Source organism: Priapulus caudatus, unplaced genomic scaffold, assembly GCF_000485595.1.
Source record: "Priapulus caudatus unplaced genomic scaffold, Priapulus_caudatus-5.0.1 Scaffold133, whole genome shotgun sequence".
NCBI classification, from domain to species: Eukaryota; Metazoa; Priapulida; class Priapulimorpha; order Priapulimorphida; family Priapulidae; genus Priapulus; species Priapulus caudatus.
This window is the reverse complement of record NW_014577194.1, coordinates 250,519-263,586: the sequence shown is the minus strand read 5'-3', so window position 1 is coordinate 263,586 and position 13,068 is coordinate 250,519. Positions and strand designations below refer to the sequence as shown.

Here is a 13,068-nt window from a genome sequence, read left to right as displayed (position 1 = left end):
GGCGTGTGTGAGAGAGAGAGAGAGAGAGAGAGAGAGAGAGAGAGAGAGAGAGAGAGCTAGAGAGAGAGAGAGAGAGAGAGAGAGAGAGAGAGAGAGAGAGAGAGAGAGACTCACCTGAGCTGGATTGAGTATGCCACGGAAAAACTCCAACAGATGTATGCCATCTCTGTTCCCACTTTGTTTAGTTGCTATGACGATTACAGGACTCCAGGCAGGATCATCTGTCGGTGGGACAACAGAGTCAACAACTAGGTGTTTACGACCCTTCCAGCCCACCTGCTTCAAGGTAATGCAGTTGGAAGGCACTATCATATTCTGCAAAGTAAGCCCATTCGAATTAGCTATACTACCTTCTTATAGATGTAATGCAAACATGATATAACTTAAACAATATAGAATCAACTAAAACAACATATGGCTTACGTTTTTTTAAATATATTACAGGGGAGTAGATCGAACCAGGCTATCTCCTACTCCACAAGTGCAGGAAAGGTGTAAGCATCTTGGAATCATGTCACCGTGTCGCGCTTCATTACATAAAATCAATATAATTTCAAAATAAATCCAAAATATTTACTGGAGTAACAGCTGATCTGTTGCCTGTCAAACTCATTTTACAAGATCCATACAGAAAACCTCAATCCTAACGTCCCACATATATTGTTGATGGCCACAGCAGAAAAAAACCCTCGTTAAAAGCACTGCCACGTTTTTACGAGGAGCACGTTTCCCCATTGTGCTCGTTAGGATAATGACATCACGCGTCACGCACCTTGTACTTGCCCAGATCGCAGCGCATTGCCGTGAGGAGGTGCATGCAGTGCGTGTGGATGCTACGCTCGCACCAGCAGCATCGCCAGTCTCCGACGTCGAGTTGCTCGCCGCCCCCGCACGACTCGCCGCACGCGCAGCATCCGCTCGCCATCAGCAGGTTGCCGTGCACCCAGTGATGAGTGAGTGGCACACCGAGCTCCTGCAACATATCGTAAAATCTCATGCCTTGTCTTGTCTGGTACTCTACTAATCGCCTGGTGTGGCTACACACATCGCTTTGATAACCTAATTTTTTTTCACATTTTCTTTACTGCTGTTAATTACATTTTTGAATGAAGCCGCATCAGGAGCAGTCTCGGTAGTAGGTAGTAGTGCATTCCATGTTGGAATTGTCCGGGGATAAAGAGAGTATCTGTATCATGTACGAGGAAGCTACGTCTACGTCGACACACCCGTATACACCCGGTGGTCACAACTGATTAAACAGTAATAAACACACTGCTACTTTCCCTCCGGGAAAAAGGCTTCCGACGTGTACTTTTTTGTAGAAGTTTAAGGCTTGGCCGGTAAAATTATTAGCGGGGTGCGTGACTGGTATTTATAGCTACAAGTTTGCATGCTTTCTCTCACTAGGGGGTACCTTCCGCGATACTAGACAGTGAAAAACTCTTTACACTCTAGTGCATTAAAAAAATTGTGAATCATGACAGAATTCATATTAACAGTCAATAGCAAGTGCTTTGTTACCGGAGGTTTGGCATTGAGACACTCTTTACACTAAAACTATGAAACTTAATTGCAAATTGTGATAGGAATAATACTAACAGTAGCAAGTGCTTTGCAATGCAGCGACTGGTCTGCAGTCGTCATGCAGTCTACATCCACACAGATGCCACAACAATCACACAGCAACCCTTCCGCAAAATGTGACGTGCACACTGCGCAGTAGAGTGGGCGACACATCACTTCTGTCGCACACCACCGGTGTCCTGAAAAGGAATTTCAGTAAATAAGGTCGAAAAATCTTAAATTGGTGGGACACATACCAGGGGTCAAAATTAGATTTTTATTATGGTATCCATTCGGGATACCAGGTATTGAAATCTGGTATCCCCCCAAAGATCTGGCATCCCATTTTTTGGATAGTAATTTCAACAATGTTGGTATCCAAAATCTTGAAATATGCAATAATAGCATTTGAAAATATGTAATGTAATTAATATGTAAAATGAGTAATGTATATATAAAAACATGAAAACAGATTCACAGATATGCACAGACAAGTACACTGCAAACGTATTGTCTGGTTCGCTTAATACAATGTATACACATCACATTTATAATCAACATCGGCTACGCTTACGCTTGCCCTTGCAAATATGCTCAACAGCCACTATCCCGATTTTGATTTTTTTTTTACTATCCCGGCAGGATACCAAGCATTGAAATCTGCAGGAGTGCATAGTATACCAGGAGTATATATAGCATGGGTGAACAATAACAGATCTGTTATTATTCCCCCCTGATATTAGCATATATATACATGTGTGGCAGACACATGATAACACCAGGGCTTATCCCTTGACAAGGGATACATGACAATCATCCCCATTTTCGTCTGTAATTTATAAAGCATAATTAACTTGCGGTACTATAATTTACAAACACAATTTTGTATTTGCTGCTCTTAATAAGTCATTATAGAAGCGCTTCAGCTGTCACCCACACACATTGCAAAACGTGCAAATGCTCATGAAGGAATACCTTTTCTTGTGTCCCGCACTGGAATTTCATAATGTCTCTTTCGCCTCTTTATAAGGGTAATTATTAGTACTGTTCCCAGGAATACCATGGCGACATATAATGAAATCCTGCTGGGTGGAAGATCTCCCCACATCACAGTGCTCTTTGCCTTTGGTTCCACATTCTCCTCCATATTGTTAGCCTACTGAACGTATGTAACTCTGTATTATCTGTAATCGCATATATTTTATATTATGGACTGTAACACAGAAAATTGCACAGCTACAAGTACATAATACATACTTGTGATAGCAATACTGTACTGCTGTACTGTCAGTAGTAATAATATTGATATTGTTATGAATAATCCGTATTAATCGTAAAAAACCACAACTTACAAGTACACAGTTACAACTACTGAACTAGTAGTAGTAGTAGTACTGGTAGTGCAGCTCATAGGGTCTATGTCCCCCAGGGTACTGCCGGAACGTACCCTGGTCACTATTTGATATGGTTAGGGTTAGGATTAGGGTTAGGGTTAGGGTTAGGATTAGGGTTAGGGTTAGGGAGTAGGCGTAGGCGACTCCCTAGACTCGTTAGTGTCTGGGTGAGGTACGGTCCGGCATATTAGATATAGTACCAGGGTACGTTCCGGTATACCGGACCGTACCCAGGGTACGCTCCGGCAGTACCCCGGGGGACATAGACCCTCTCAGCGGTAGTGCATGGTAGGACTTAGTCCGCAAATGCAGACGTTATAACTCCGCTTTGCTAATCTCAGGGTGCGGGTTTATCGTCTGCAGTCACCCTTGTAAAAATTGTTGCAATTTTTGTTGTGGGCATTGGATAGGTGAAACGAGTAGCAATGAGGGCGTGACAGGGGTATATCCAACCCAAAATATCAAGTACAGAACTTCCGTTTGTCAATATCGCTTTCCGAAGACTTTATCTCTGTTTCAGAACTTTGTTTTCATGCAATAATTCATCCTAGTAAGAGTAACTTCGATATTTTTGGCCATATTCACTTCGATCGGCCAATGAAATTCACTTCCTGTAGTTTCGGGTTCACTCGGAAGATTAACTGGACCATAGTCTATAGATGGCACGAACTATATTTGAACATCGGGAATAGCCGAAGTAACCGGAAGTGATTTTCATTGGTTGACAAATGTGAATGAAGACAGACCATTTTGGCATGATGTTTATATTTACCATTAGGTTAACAACGATATATTCTTATGTTGTGGCCGCTACCAGGACATCATAGCGTGCATGCACGTAGATAAATGATTCAAGTTCAGATTAAAGTAAGTTCCACGCAACGTATATATCGGGCGCATATATTACTAAAAAGTGCCACCTCCAAACTGGAGGTGGCTTTCCGTGATTGAGATAGACACGGCCGCAGACCCCATTACTAGGGACTGCGTCGGCTCGGACTAGGACTAGGAGTAGCCACTATACTCTCTAGCAGTGCAGCGAGTACTACATTTGACTTGCTTCGCTGCGTCACATTTGCACATTACTGTTATGTCGGTTCAAGGATAGAGAACATGGGTCCCAATAAAACCAATGTCATTTACATCAATATAAATATAATATTATATCAATATAATAGGTTAGGGTTATGGTTAGGGTTATGGTTAGGGTTAGGATTAGGGTTAGGGTTAGGGTTAGGGTTAGAATTAGGGTTAGGGTTAGGTTTAGGCACATTGGTTTTATTGGGACCCATGGCCATGTTCTCTATCCTTGGGCCGTTATGTCTAATGTCAAATGATTAGTCTACACACGACTACTTGTTACTACAAGTACAACGGCCCAAGGATAGAGAACATGGGTCCCACTAAAACCAATGTGCCTAACCCTAACCCTAATTCTAACCCTGACCCTAACCCTGACCCTAACCCTAACCATAACCCTAACCTATTATATTGATATAATATTATATTTATATTGATGTAAATGACATTGGTTTTATTGGGACCCATGTTCTCTATCCTTGAACCAGTACAACTACAAGTACAAGTTACAACATCATCATCATATTCATGATCATGTTTACCACAATTTCCCAAGTTAAATGATTGCATGAATTCCGTCACGCAAGCGCAAGCTGTGTAACGCGGGAATAGTAAATATGTGCCACAAGAACATATGATACAATATAATGATAACAGAAATGCTACATACCTTATAATATTATATAGTACCTATAAAAATGGCTATATTATATTGTATGACGACGAGATACTAGAATCTCCGCATTTATTTACAGAGGCGGCCATGTCCGATACCAGCGCCGACTAACGGTAAATATAGCAATCATTTCACCACTTCACAGCGAGAATGAAGTTTTATTTAATTCACTCTCTAAGAAACGGTTATACATCGAATGTGTATTGATGTTAGCCTAGGATAACCTTTATCAAAGTACAGACATTAAATAAAACATAATATGAATAAACAAAAGCCGCAGAGATTACGGTTTGATTTTTTGGACATTTTTTTAGCTCACCTGGACATCGTCAAGATGAGCTATTGCGATGGGGCGTCGTCCGTCCGTCCGTCAACATTTGGCTACGGTCAACGATAATTGTTACCGGTTACGGTATCTGGATCCAGTGGCGTAGGGGGCTCCAGAATTTTTTAACAGGGAGGGGGGGCAAAAACAGCGAACTGCGCAAAATAGTGGATCGATGAATTAATATTTTAATGGTTTCTCCGCCTCCCTCTCCACACCTCTGTGTTCCCCACCTCAGGCTCTAGCTCTGCGATCTTTGTTTTGGGTGCCATGCATGCAAAAAGGTGACATTTTTGTTCGTTGTTCTCTGCTCCCGTTCGTTGTTCGCTGTTGTGACTGTTCAGTGGTAGATCCAGAAGTCCAAGGAGGGGGTGTGTATGTTTGAAAAACAGGCGGGGCCGGGGTAAGGAAGGAGGTCCTGCTCCAGAAAATTTTGAAAATGTAGATAGCAGGAGATGGTATTTGAGGCACTTTTGAGTACATGTACAGCCTTCAGTCTGACTATGACAATTCTCTTTTTTTTCTAACTTTCGGATCAACAGGGGGGGGGGGCCATGGCCCCCTCGATCCTAACTACGCTATTGTCCGGATCGGTCAATGTATAGGTAGGTAGCAATGAGTGGAAAAACATACAAATGTATAATCGAAAATCATAGAAATTTAAATTCAATATGGTATATTTTGACACCAATTATATCTCCAATGTACATAATCAGATGATATAGCATTTTAGTTAGTTACACACGTTCACAAATTTTTGATAAAAGGGACCATATGTCTTCATGGTTACGAGACTTGGGGATTTACTATAGTACTTTATAAGTTAGAGTTAAGGAAACGTTCTCGCAGCCAGGGGGACATGGGCCCTTTAAACCAAACCATTACCATCCTCAATTTCCTAATATTTCAATATGCTTCCAAGGAAATAAACAACATATGTACATATTTTGCAGAATAGAGCAATAAGGGTCCTACAAACAATGTGGTCATAAATAAATAATAATAATATTGAAATGCCTTTGACATCCAATGAAGATTCAATTTCATATTACACACTATTCATATATATATATATACTCTTAATGACACATGCAGTAGTCTTCCTCACATGAAAAAAGTATTCAAACGTTTATCTGCAGTCAGCAGAGTAACGAGACAGCAACAGGAACGTCATAGCAAATATTTATCCATCATCTGAGCAAGAACATCTGTGGATCGATTCTTTGGATGATGGATCGGCTTTGACTGGCTCGGTTTCCCTGACGTCTGTGGAAACGTGTAGCTAAGGAACTTCATCATTAAAAACCCGAGTAAAATCTATTTAAAAATGGTTTAAAGCTGTCGATGGTCATTTGCTTACAATGCTAGTGCCGCCAGCACACCTGCATCCCCTGATGGCGTTTCACTATGAAACTTTTCAGCTGCAAGCTACACACCAAGGGCATTTCTTATTTGTTAATTTAAGAGGACGAGGAGGAGTAGGAGGCGGAGGAGGAGGAGGATTAAGAATTTTCCTATTAATTTCTGTTAGACTATGTATGTACTGATAATAAACGAAAAGTCGTTCAGGTAGTAGTTAGGTATATATATATAATTGCACTTTTGTTATTAGCACCCCTGTGTAAATAATGGAAAATGAAAATCCTAAAGAGTAACTCTGTCAGAGGGTGGCACAGTTGGATAGTGTTATCGCAGTACTCAAAATCCTACAGTGTCCTACAGGCTACATGACATATGTATCTGTATGTTCAGCCTTTATCAAATGAATAAAATATTTGATTTTCATTTTTTTTGTTTCATGTTGGCAATAGAAAGGATACGAGCTTGACAGTCTTTGATGTACCGCCTAAACCATCATAGCCAGTCTTAAACTGTAAAAAATAAAACCAAATTAAATTTCCTAATTAATATGTTCATTTTACAAATCCCACCAAAAATTATTAATATTAATGAGTAGACATTAAAACTGCTATCATATGCACACCTAATTATATCAGGAGTATATAATATAGTCTATATTATACGCTATATAATTATATATATAATTACATTGACTAACTATCTATCGATCATTTATACGTACGATACACGAAGAACTGGAAGCCGTGGTGGAGGCCTTTTTAGTTGTCATGTAAGCACTAACCCGGGGGAGATTGTTGCAAGAGTTCGACTTCTGTAATTAGAGCATGTATTAAATGAACCACAAATATGACTTTCAATAAATATCAGTATCAACCAATCAATTCGCATAAAAGTGAGGAACTGTTGTGTCAGATGCTTAAAATACTCACAGCTTTCATTGATTTTGCTTTGGAAGCAATCTTGAGTGGAGGAAGAGTGTATCTGCAAGAGAATGCAACAGTTTCGAGTTTTCAACTCTAATCTCAGATCATACAATTCTAACATCGCATTAGCTAATGCATGTAGTATCTTCACAATATCTAATGCATACAGTACAATCACAATAGAGTGAATAACAGTTAGCACATGCTTTGTGAATGACATTTCTGGATATGCATCCTGAAATCGACGCCAACATCACTAGACCACAATCACTAGCAGAGCATAAACCCGTGTCATCGCGGCTCCTAGTCTTGAAAACGGAATTTAAAGACAAACCAATCGCTTACTCGTCGCATGCCTGGTGCAGTCTCTGCGTCGCGGGGCTCGGCTTCACAAACTGCGGACTGCAAAACTTGTCGCCGTCTTCCTCCGGCGATGACAGTCGCACTCGCTTGCTGCCGACGTTTCTCTCCGCAAGCGGCGAGTTGAAGACGCTGGAGTTCGCGCGAACAACGAGATAATCGTTATACACACCCGAGCAAACGTCACCACGTCATACGACCTGTCCCCCAAAAGAAGCTGCGAATGCTAGTAATTGAAGGAAACTGCTCCAGCAGAGCATTTCAAAGCGAGATATACTCTAGAGTTATCTCGACGGTCTAGTAAAGTAATCTTGCCTAATCAGCGGAGCGTTTAGTTAGAGAACTGCCTCAAAGAGAGATGTCGATTCTATAGCAATGCTAGCTGTTTATCAATGAAACACTAACAAAACACTCACGTCTCTCTGGTTGCAAGAACTATGTCACAAGGACCATTATTCTTTGCACACGCCACGTATGCAAACATCTATACTACATAGATCTTCTGGCAGGCTGTGAGAGCCCTAGGTCTCTATCGTGTGAAATCTACCTTTCTCTAATATGCTGGATTCCAGGTTTTCCTCGCACAGCACTGTTCTCCATCAGCATGTCTACTTTCTTCTTCAGGCTCTACATTTATAAAAAAAAATTCACAAATTTATAAACTTTTGGAAACAGGTATCCCCCCCTCGTGGCAGGTAAATAGAGCAAGCAATTCACCAATCTATCTAAGCAAGATAACCACGCCTCCTTGGATACTGTCGCAGGGTCAGTCAAGCTCACACGGTTTGTGTGTGGTCTTACTTGCGTGGATGCCAAAATGTCGACTTTGCCTGTATTTCATGACTAAGAATTTATAATCTCACGATATATCGTCACAACCACTCTACTGCTTGTCTTCGCCATCAATGTCCCTGTCACAGAAAGAGACTATTTGACTGCCGGGGCACTTGGCTGCTCCGATCATTCACAATAACACTCGAAAGTACAAATCGAGTCGCCATGGCAATGCAGCAGTACACCACACTGTAGCTGAAGCCCACAGGAGTGAAGCGTACAGGCTGAACGAACCGAACGAGCGGATTACCTCTATTGATGACTCTGAGTGTTCGAGGTCATTCTCCGCCATGCTCAGCTGCTCCTGCAGCGTCACTAGCTCCCGCCGCTCCTGATTCAACTGCAAGTAATCTTAATTAGCAGGTGGTTGTTGATATACTGTGTAAACGTATGCTTGTAGTTCCGTTTCATTGTACAGAGTGATTCCGGTATTTACATGTACCCGTCAGTCCCATAATGCATAGGGGTTGTACCACGAGATCGGGAGTAAACATGGCGTAAAGACTTTACTCGGTATCTGTGTTTGTCCTGTTATTTGTTGAACCTACACGTTATCAACATTGTTGATATACTGTGTAAACGTATGCTTGTAGTTCCGTTTCATTGTACAGAGTGATTCCGGTATTTACATGTACCCGTCAGTCCCATAATGCATAGGGGTTGTACCACGAGATCGGGAGTAAACATGGCGTAAAGACTTTACTCGGTATCTGTGTTTGTCCTGTTATTTGTTGAACCTACACGTTATCAACAGTGGTCATGTTGCTAGAATAGTTTACTGACCCACAATAGTTCAGAATATCGTCCGCTCCACGACAACTTTGTCCGTGCGACAATCAAAACTTCAAAAACTGATTCGACTTTGAAAACCAGCAATTTAGTTGGACACAGCAGGCCTTTACAGGGTAAAAGTCATGAACAGTGGCTATCAGTTTGTCAAATGCGAGATGTGCATCTTTCGCTTGTATTATTGCACTCACCACATTTTCTACGCATAAGAGTCGTTTCTGTAGTTTCGTGCATTCAGCATTCACTTTCTTCCTGCCTGCTGTAGCTCCAGCCAACTCTCTGCATTAAATTAATAAGACATTAGATTACATAGGTGTAGGTAAACACAAGGCATTTCATCTAAATACAAGGTTTACAACAATCAAAACAATACATAAATAAAAAATAATGTGAGAATTTTAATCAATAAAAAATTTTGTTTTATTTAAAACCTGAAATAAATGTTTAACAAAATATAATCTACCGTTGCAACATGGCAACCTTCCTGTCCCGATAGAATGGCTTGCACACTATAATGGCCAAAAAGCAGGTGGTTTAATGATGTAAGATATATTGAGTGACACCAGTATAAAAATTCCAACACTGTCGCAATTCATTCGAACATCCCTCGCAATTCTCTCATAACATTAATAACAGTATTTTGATGTTAGTTTGTGTGCTACGCATAGTTGGTTAACTAGTTATTCAGTGAGTGAGTGAGTGAGTGAGTGAGTGAGTGAGTAAGTGGATTGGTCGGTCAGTTATTCCTCTTCATTTCGGCCTAGCTGCTGGAGACATCAGACTGTGGCACAAGTGTGTTACAAGTATATATTCGTAGGTCGAACCAAACCTCGTGTAGAGCGTGAGTCTTTTGCGTAGCTCTGCGGCATCTTGGCGTGCTGCCTCCGCAGCCTGTGCCTGCTTCTCCACCACCCTCAGCTGGTCCTACAAGCAAGGTCGTAGCAGGGGTCAAATTTGTATTTTTCTTTAGAGGACACAGGCAAGGGATGTCTTTGGTTTACTCAGAAATATCAGCACACTATGGCAAATTGGAGGAGCACCAAGGCAAATACTGCATTCAAAGAGGGGTTATCAAAGCCATTTTCTTCTCAACAACACTTTTTATAAGGGACAAGGAGGGACGCATACACTACATGGGATTTATGTGAAGGGCACAGAGGCATACCATGTATGCAAGAGAGGGCACTTTATCGGTGTGGATACCAGCCAACTTTCAGGGGCATAATGGCATTCATGTTTTAGGAAAACATTCCCTAATTATCCTCTTTCTTATGACTGTGGGTTGCATTCTCCTGAACAAGCAATACCTTCTTGAATTGCCTTACCTTGAGAGCCTGGCGAACCATTTTCTCGTTTTTAACGGATTCCTGAAGCTTTTTACATTTCTCCTTCTCTCTGTCACATTTGATGGAGAGCAATTCATTTTCTTTCAGAATCTTGGCAATTTTCGAATCTGGATAATTATAGATGAGAATAACACACATTGACTGGCACAATAAATACCCTGAAGCTACCCAACTCAACTGAACTTGTTTCATTATTAATCGACGTGTCTGATCCCAGTTTCAGACTAGTGTTCAGCTAAACTAGACTTTATTGATGCTACATATGCATTCTTACTATCAATATGATTAAAAAATTGAAATCCAACTTTAAAAAAAGTAGTGTTATGTTTACCGACATCCGAGGTTGTCAAATTTGCTTTGGTTGCAACTCATGTATTCACTAATTTTGACTGTGTATATTTGCATGTGTATATTTATAATAGACATACAGTAAAATCTGTGTTATTGCCTTCAACCTCTACAAAACAGACACTTGACAACAAATGAGAATTGACACTTTGACACTTCCATTGAGTGCCAATTATACAATGAAAGCACCCCTATAGAAGCGACACCTGTCTATATAGGCCACTTTCGGGGTTTCACATAATTCACCTTATATGCAAGTTTGACTGTGTTAGTTTCATATTGAGAAAAATTTACCTTTGGCTAGGATGGCTGCATTCAATGACTGCAGTTGATTGTGAAGATGATCGGGATCATGCCCATCTCCATCCCCCGGATCTTCAAAGTACAGCCGCTGGATGAGTTGTCTCGTTGTACATCTCGCACGGCACGTCGGACACGTAGATGACTCTTTAAGCCATTGACTGACACTGCATATGCAATTCTTAACATTACATCTTATTTACAAATAAATTTTACAAGTCTACAATGTAAGATGCATGTGACTTTGAGTTTAGCATGTGATGTGAAATGTTATCGTATCAGAGTACTCACCAGTGAAAATGAAATGTATGTCCACCTGTAGAAGTTACTAGTTAAGGAAGATAACAGTAAATCACTACAATGCGACTACAAATTACAATTAATATTATAATCTCTTTAATTTTTACTAATACTAGTACTAGCTACATGATGAATGCCAGAATGGGGACTACTGCTATAGGCTAGCCAAGACATTTTTGATTATATTTACTATCTCAGTATCTGAGTATCCTTACACTCTGACTGCGATGGGCCTACTCAGCTACTGACGACTACGGTCTAGTAGTGCGTTTTAGTACTGAGTACTACTAGTAGTAGTAACAATCCACTAAGACCTGGAGGCTCTAGTCTAGAGTAGAGATAAGAGGCGCAAATCCACTTTAGGCACCTTAGGTATCACAAAGAGATGCACAGATTTCTGTGTATCATCAACTGATGCACAGACTTTCCGTATATCAAGGAATGATGCAAAAACCCTAACCCTAACCCTAAGTCATAAAGTATAACCTTAGGTATCACGAAGTGTGTTAAGGTTAGGGTTAGGGTTACTGCCCACTGGTTAGGCTTAGGGTTAGGGTTTTTGCATCATTCCTTGATATACGGAAAGTCTGTGCATCAGTTGATGATACACAGAAATTTGTGCATCACTTCGTGATACCTAACTGTGCCTAAAGTGGATTTGCACCGGCCTAGTGTTGTATCTTATCTCGGCCTACCTACACTACACTCTACAGTTTAAATGCATCGAGGCAATAAATAAAGGATACACGAAACAGCCGATATTTGTTTGGTAGCGTCAAAATGTTCAGTGCAAATTTGACATACACCTCTCATGGTTTAAACAGAGCTTATAAATCAAATAAGTTGATTTATATGCTCTGGTTTAAATGTTTAAATTCACGCGCTACCATTTTACTAACAAAATGTTCTCTTGTTGATCATCGTCATCGTCATAAATATTATCAGTCTTCTTTTCGTTTATTTTCTATATCTTGTCCGTTAATGGCTTTTCTAGTTTGCTTTTCTTTTTAAATTATTATCTTTTAATATATTTTATTTCTTTTTTAATTTTAAAATTTGTACCTATCAGTCATTTGGTGTGTAGCACATATCTAGTGTCTTCTATAATCAGATAGTTTTGCGGCCTAAAAATATTTCGAGTAAATAAAATAAACACCTGGACCCCAAAACGATTTATTACTTAGAGACAGTTGCGGGTATAGAGATAATGAAAATATTACGCTGCATATGTGCTGCAGAATCCGGGAGATTGGCTACTGCACGAGTCCAACGGCCGGATTTTGGCTAACGCTCCCCCGCTCCATTAGGAGTGTTCCCAACTTTGATATCATTAATGATTAATGATTAATGATTGATAATCTTAACCCTAACCCTAACCCTAACTCTAACCCTAACCTAAATGACATTAAACCACAAACTAATATATGACCATGACCATGCATATATATATATATATATATATATATAT

General features: G+C 40.3%; 2 protein-coding genes across 7 annotated transcripts in view; both read right to left on the bottom strand.

Moving 5' to 3' along the window:
• The window catches only part of LOC106805932 (diacylglycerol kinase epsilon-like), a 10,707-nt gene extending 5,910 nt beyond the window's left edge, over nucleotides 1–4,797 (bottom strand). For 4 of the 5 annotated variants that reach the window (XM_014807714.1, XM_014807717.1, XM_014807718.1 and 1 more), the window contains exons 1-5: nucleotides 4,708–4,781; nucleotides 2,539–2,747; nucleotides 1,600–1,763; nucleotides 773–973; nucleotides 115–315 (exon numbers count right to left, since the gene is read on the bottom strand). In XM_014807714.1, the coding sequence (XP_014663200.1) occupies nucleotides 115–315; nucleotides 773–973; nucleotides 1,600–1,763; nucleotides 2,539–2,710 (738 nt within the window). In that variant the 5' untranslated portion in view covers nucleotides 2,711–2,747; nucleotides 4,708–4,781. Of the gene's footprint in view, nucleotides 1–114; nucleotides 316–772; nucleotides 974–1,599; nucleotides 1,764–2,538; nucleotides 2,748–4,707 lie in introns of all 5 variants that reach the window. The other variant, XM_014807715.1, reaches the window with a different exon arrangement.
• Nucleotides 4,798–5,697: 900 nt separating this feature from the next.
• On the bottom strand, nucleotides 5,698–12,493 carry LOC106805921 (E3 ubiquitin-protein ligase TRAIP-like). Of its 2 annotated transcripts, none has more exons than XM_014807692.1 (13): nucleotides 12,347–12,493; nucleotides 11,592–11,616; nucleotides 11,295–11,467; nucleotides 10,632–10,759; nucleotides 10,136–10,230; nucleotides 9,498–9,585; nucleotides 8,768–8,857; nucleotides 8,231–8,310; nucleotides 7,669–7,815; nucleotides 7,330–7,381; nucleotides 7,122–7,211; nucleotides 6,859–6,909; nucleotides 5,698–6,304 (listed from the first exon to the last, which is right to left on the bottom strand). In XM_014807692.1, the coding sequence occupies exons 1-13, from the start codon at nucleotides 12,411–12,413 to the stop codon at nucleotides 6,209–6,211; spliced, it is 1,182 nt and encodes a 393-aa protein (XP_014663178.1). In that variant the 5' UTR covers nucleotides 12,414–12,493; the 3' UTR covers nucleotides 5,698–6,208. The 2 variants fall into 2 exon arrangements, with proteins under 2 accessions (XP_014663178.1, XP_014663180.1); XM_014807694.1 differs by having other exon boundaries at nucleotides 7,669–7,806.
• Nucleotides 12,494–13,068: the final 575 nt, after the last annotated feature.

What these genes read in the sequence shown, in the direction of transcription:
- LOC106805921 (XM_014807692.1), bottom strand. Translation starts at nt 12,413, where the DNA reads ATGAGAGGTGTATGTCAAATTTGCACTGAACATTTTGACGCTACCAAA. An exon ending in ACAAATATCGGCTGTTTCGT is followed by an intron (nt 11,617 to 12,346) that starts GTATCCTTTATT and finishes TAACTTCTACAG; the next exon opens with GTGGACATACATTTCATTTT. An exon ending in CATACATTTCATTTTCACTG is followed by an intron (nt 11,468 to 11,591) that starts GTGAGTACTCTG and finishes TTGCATATGCAG; the next exon opens with TGTCAGTCAATGGCTTAAAG.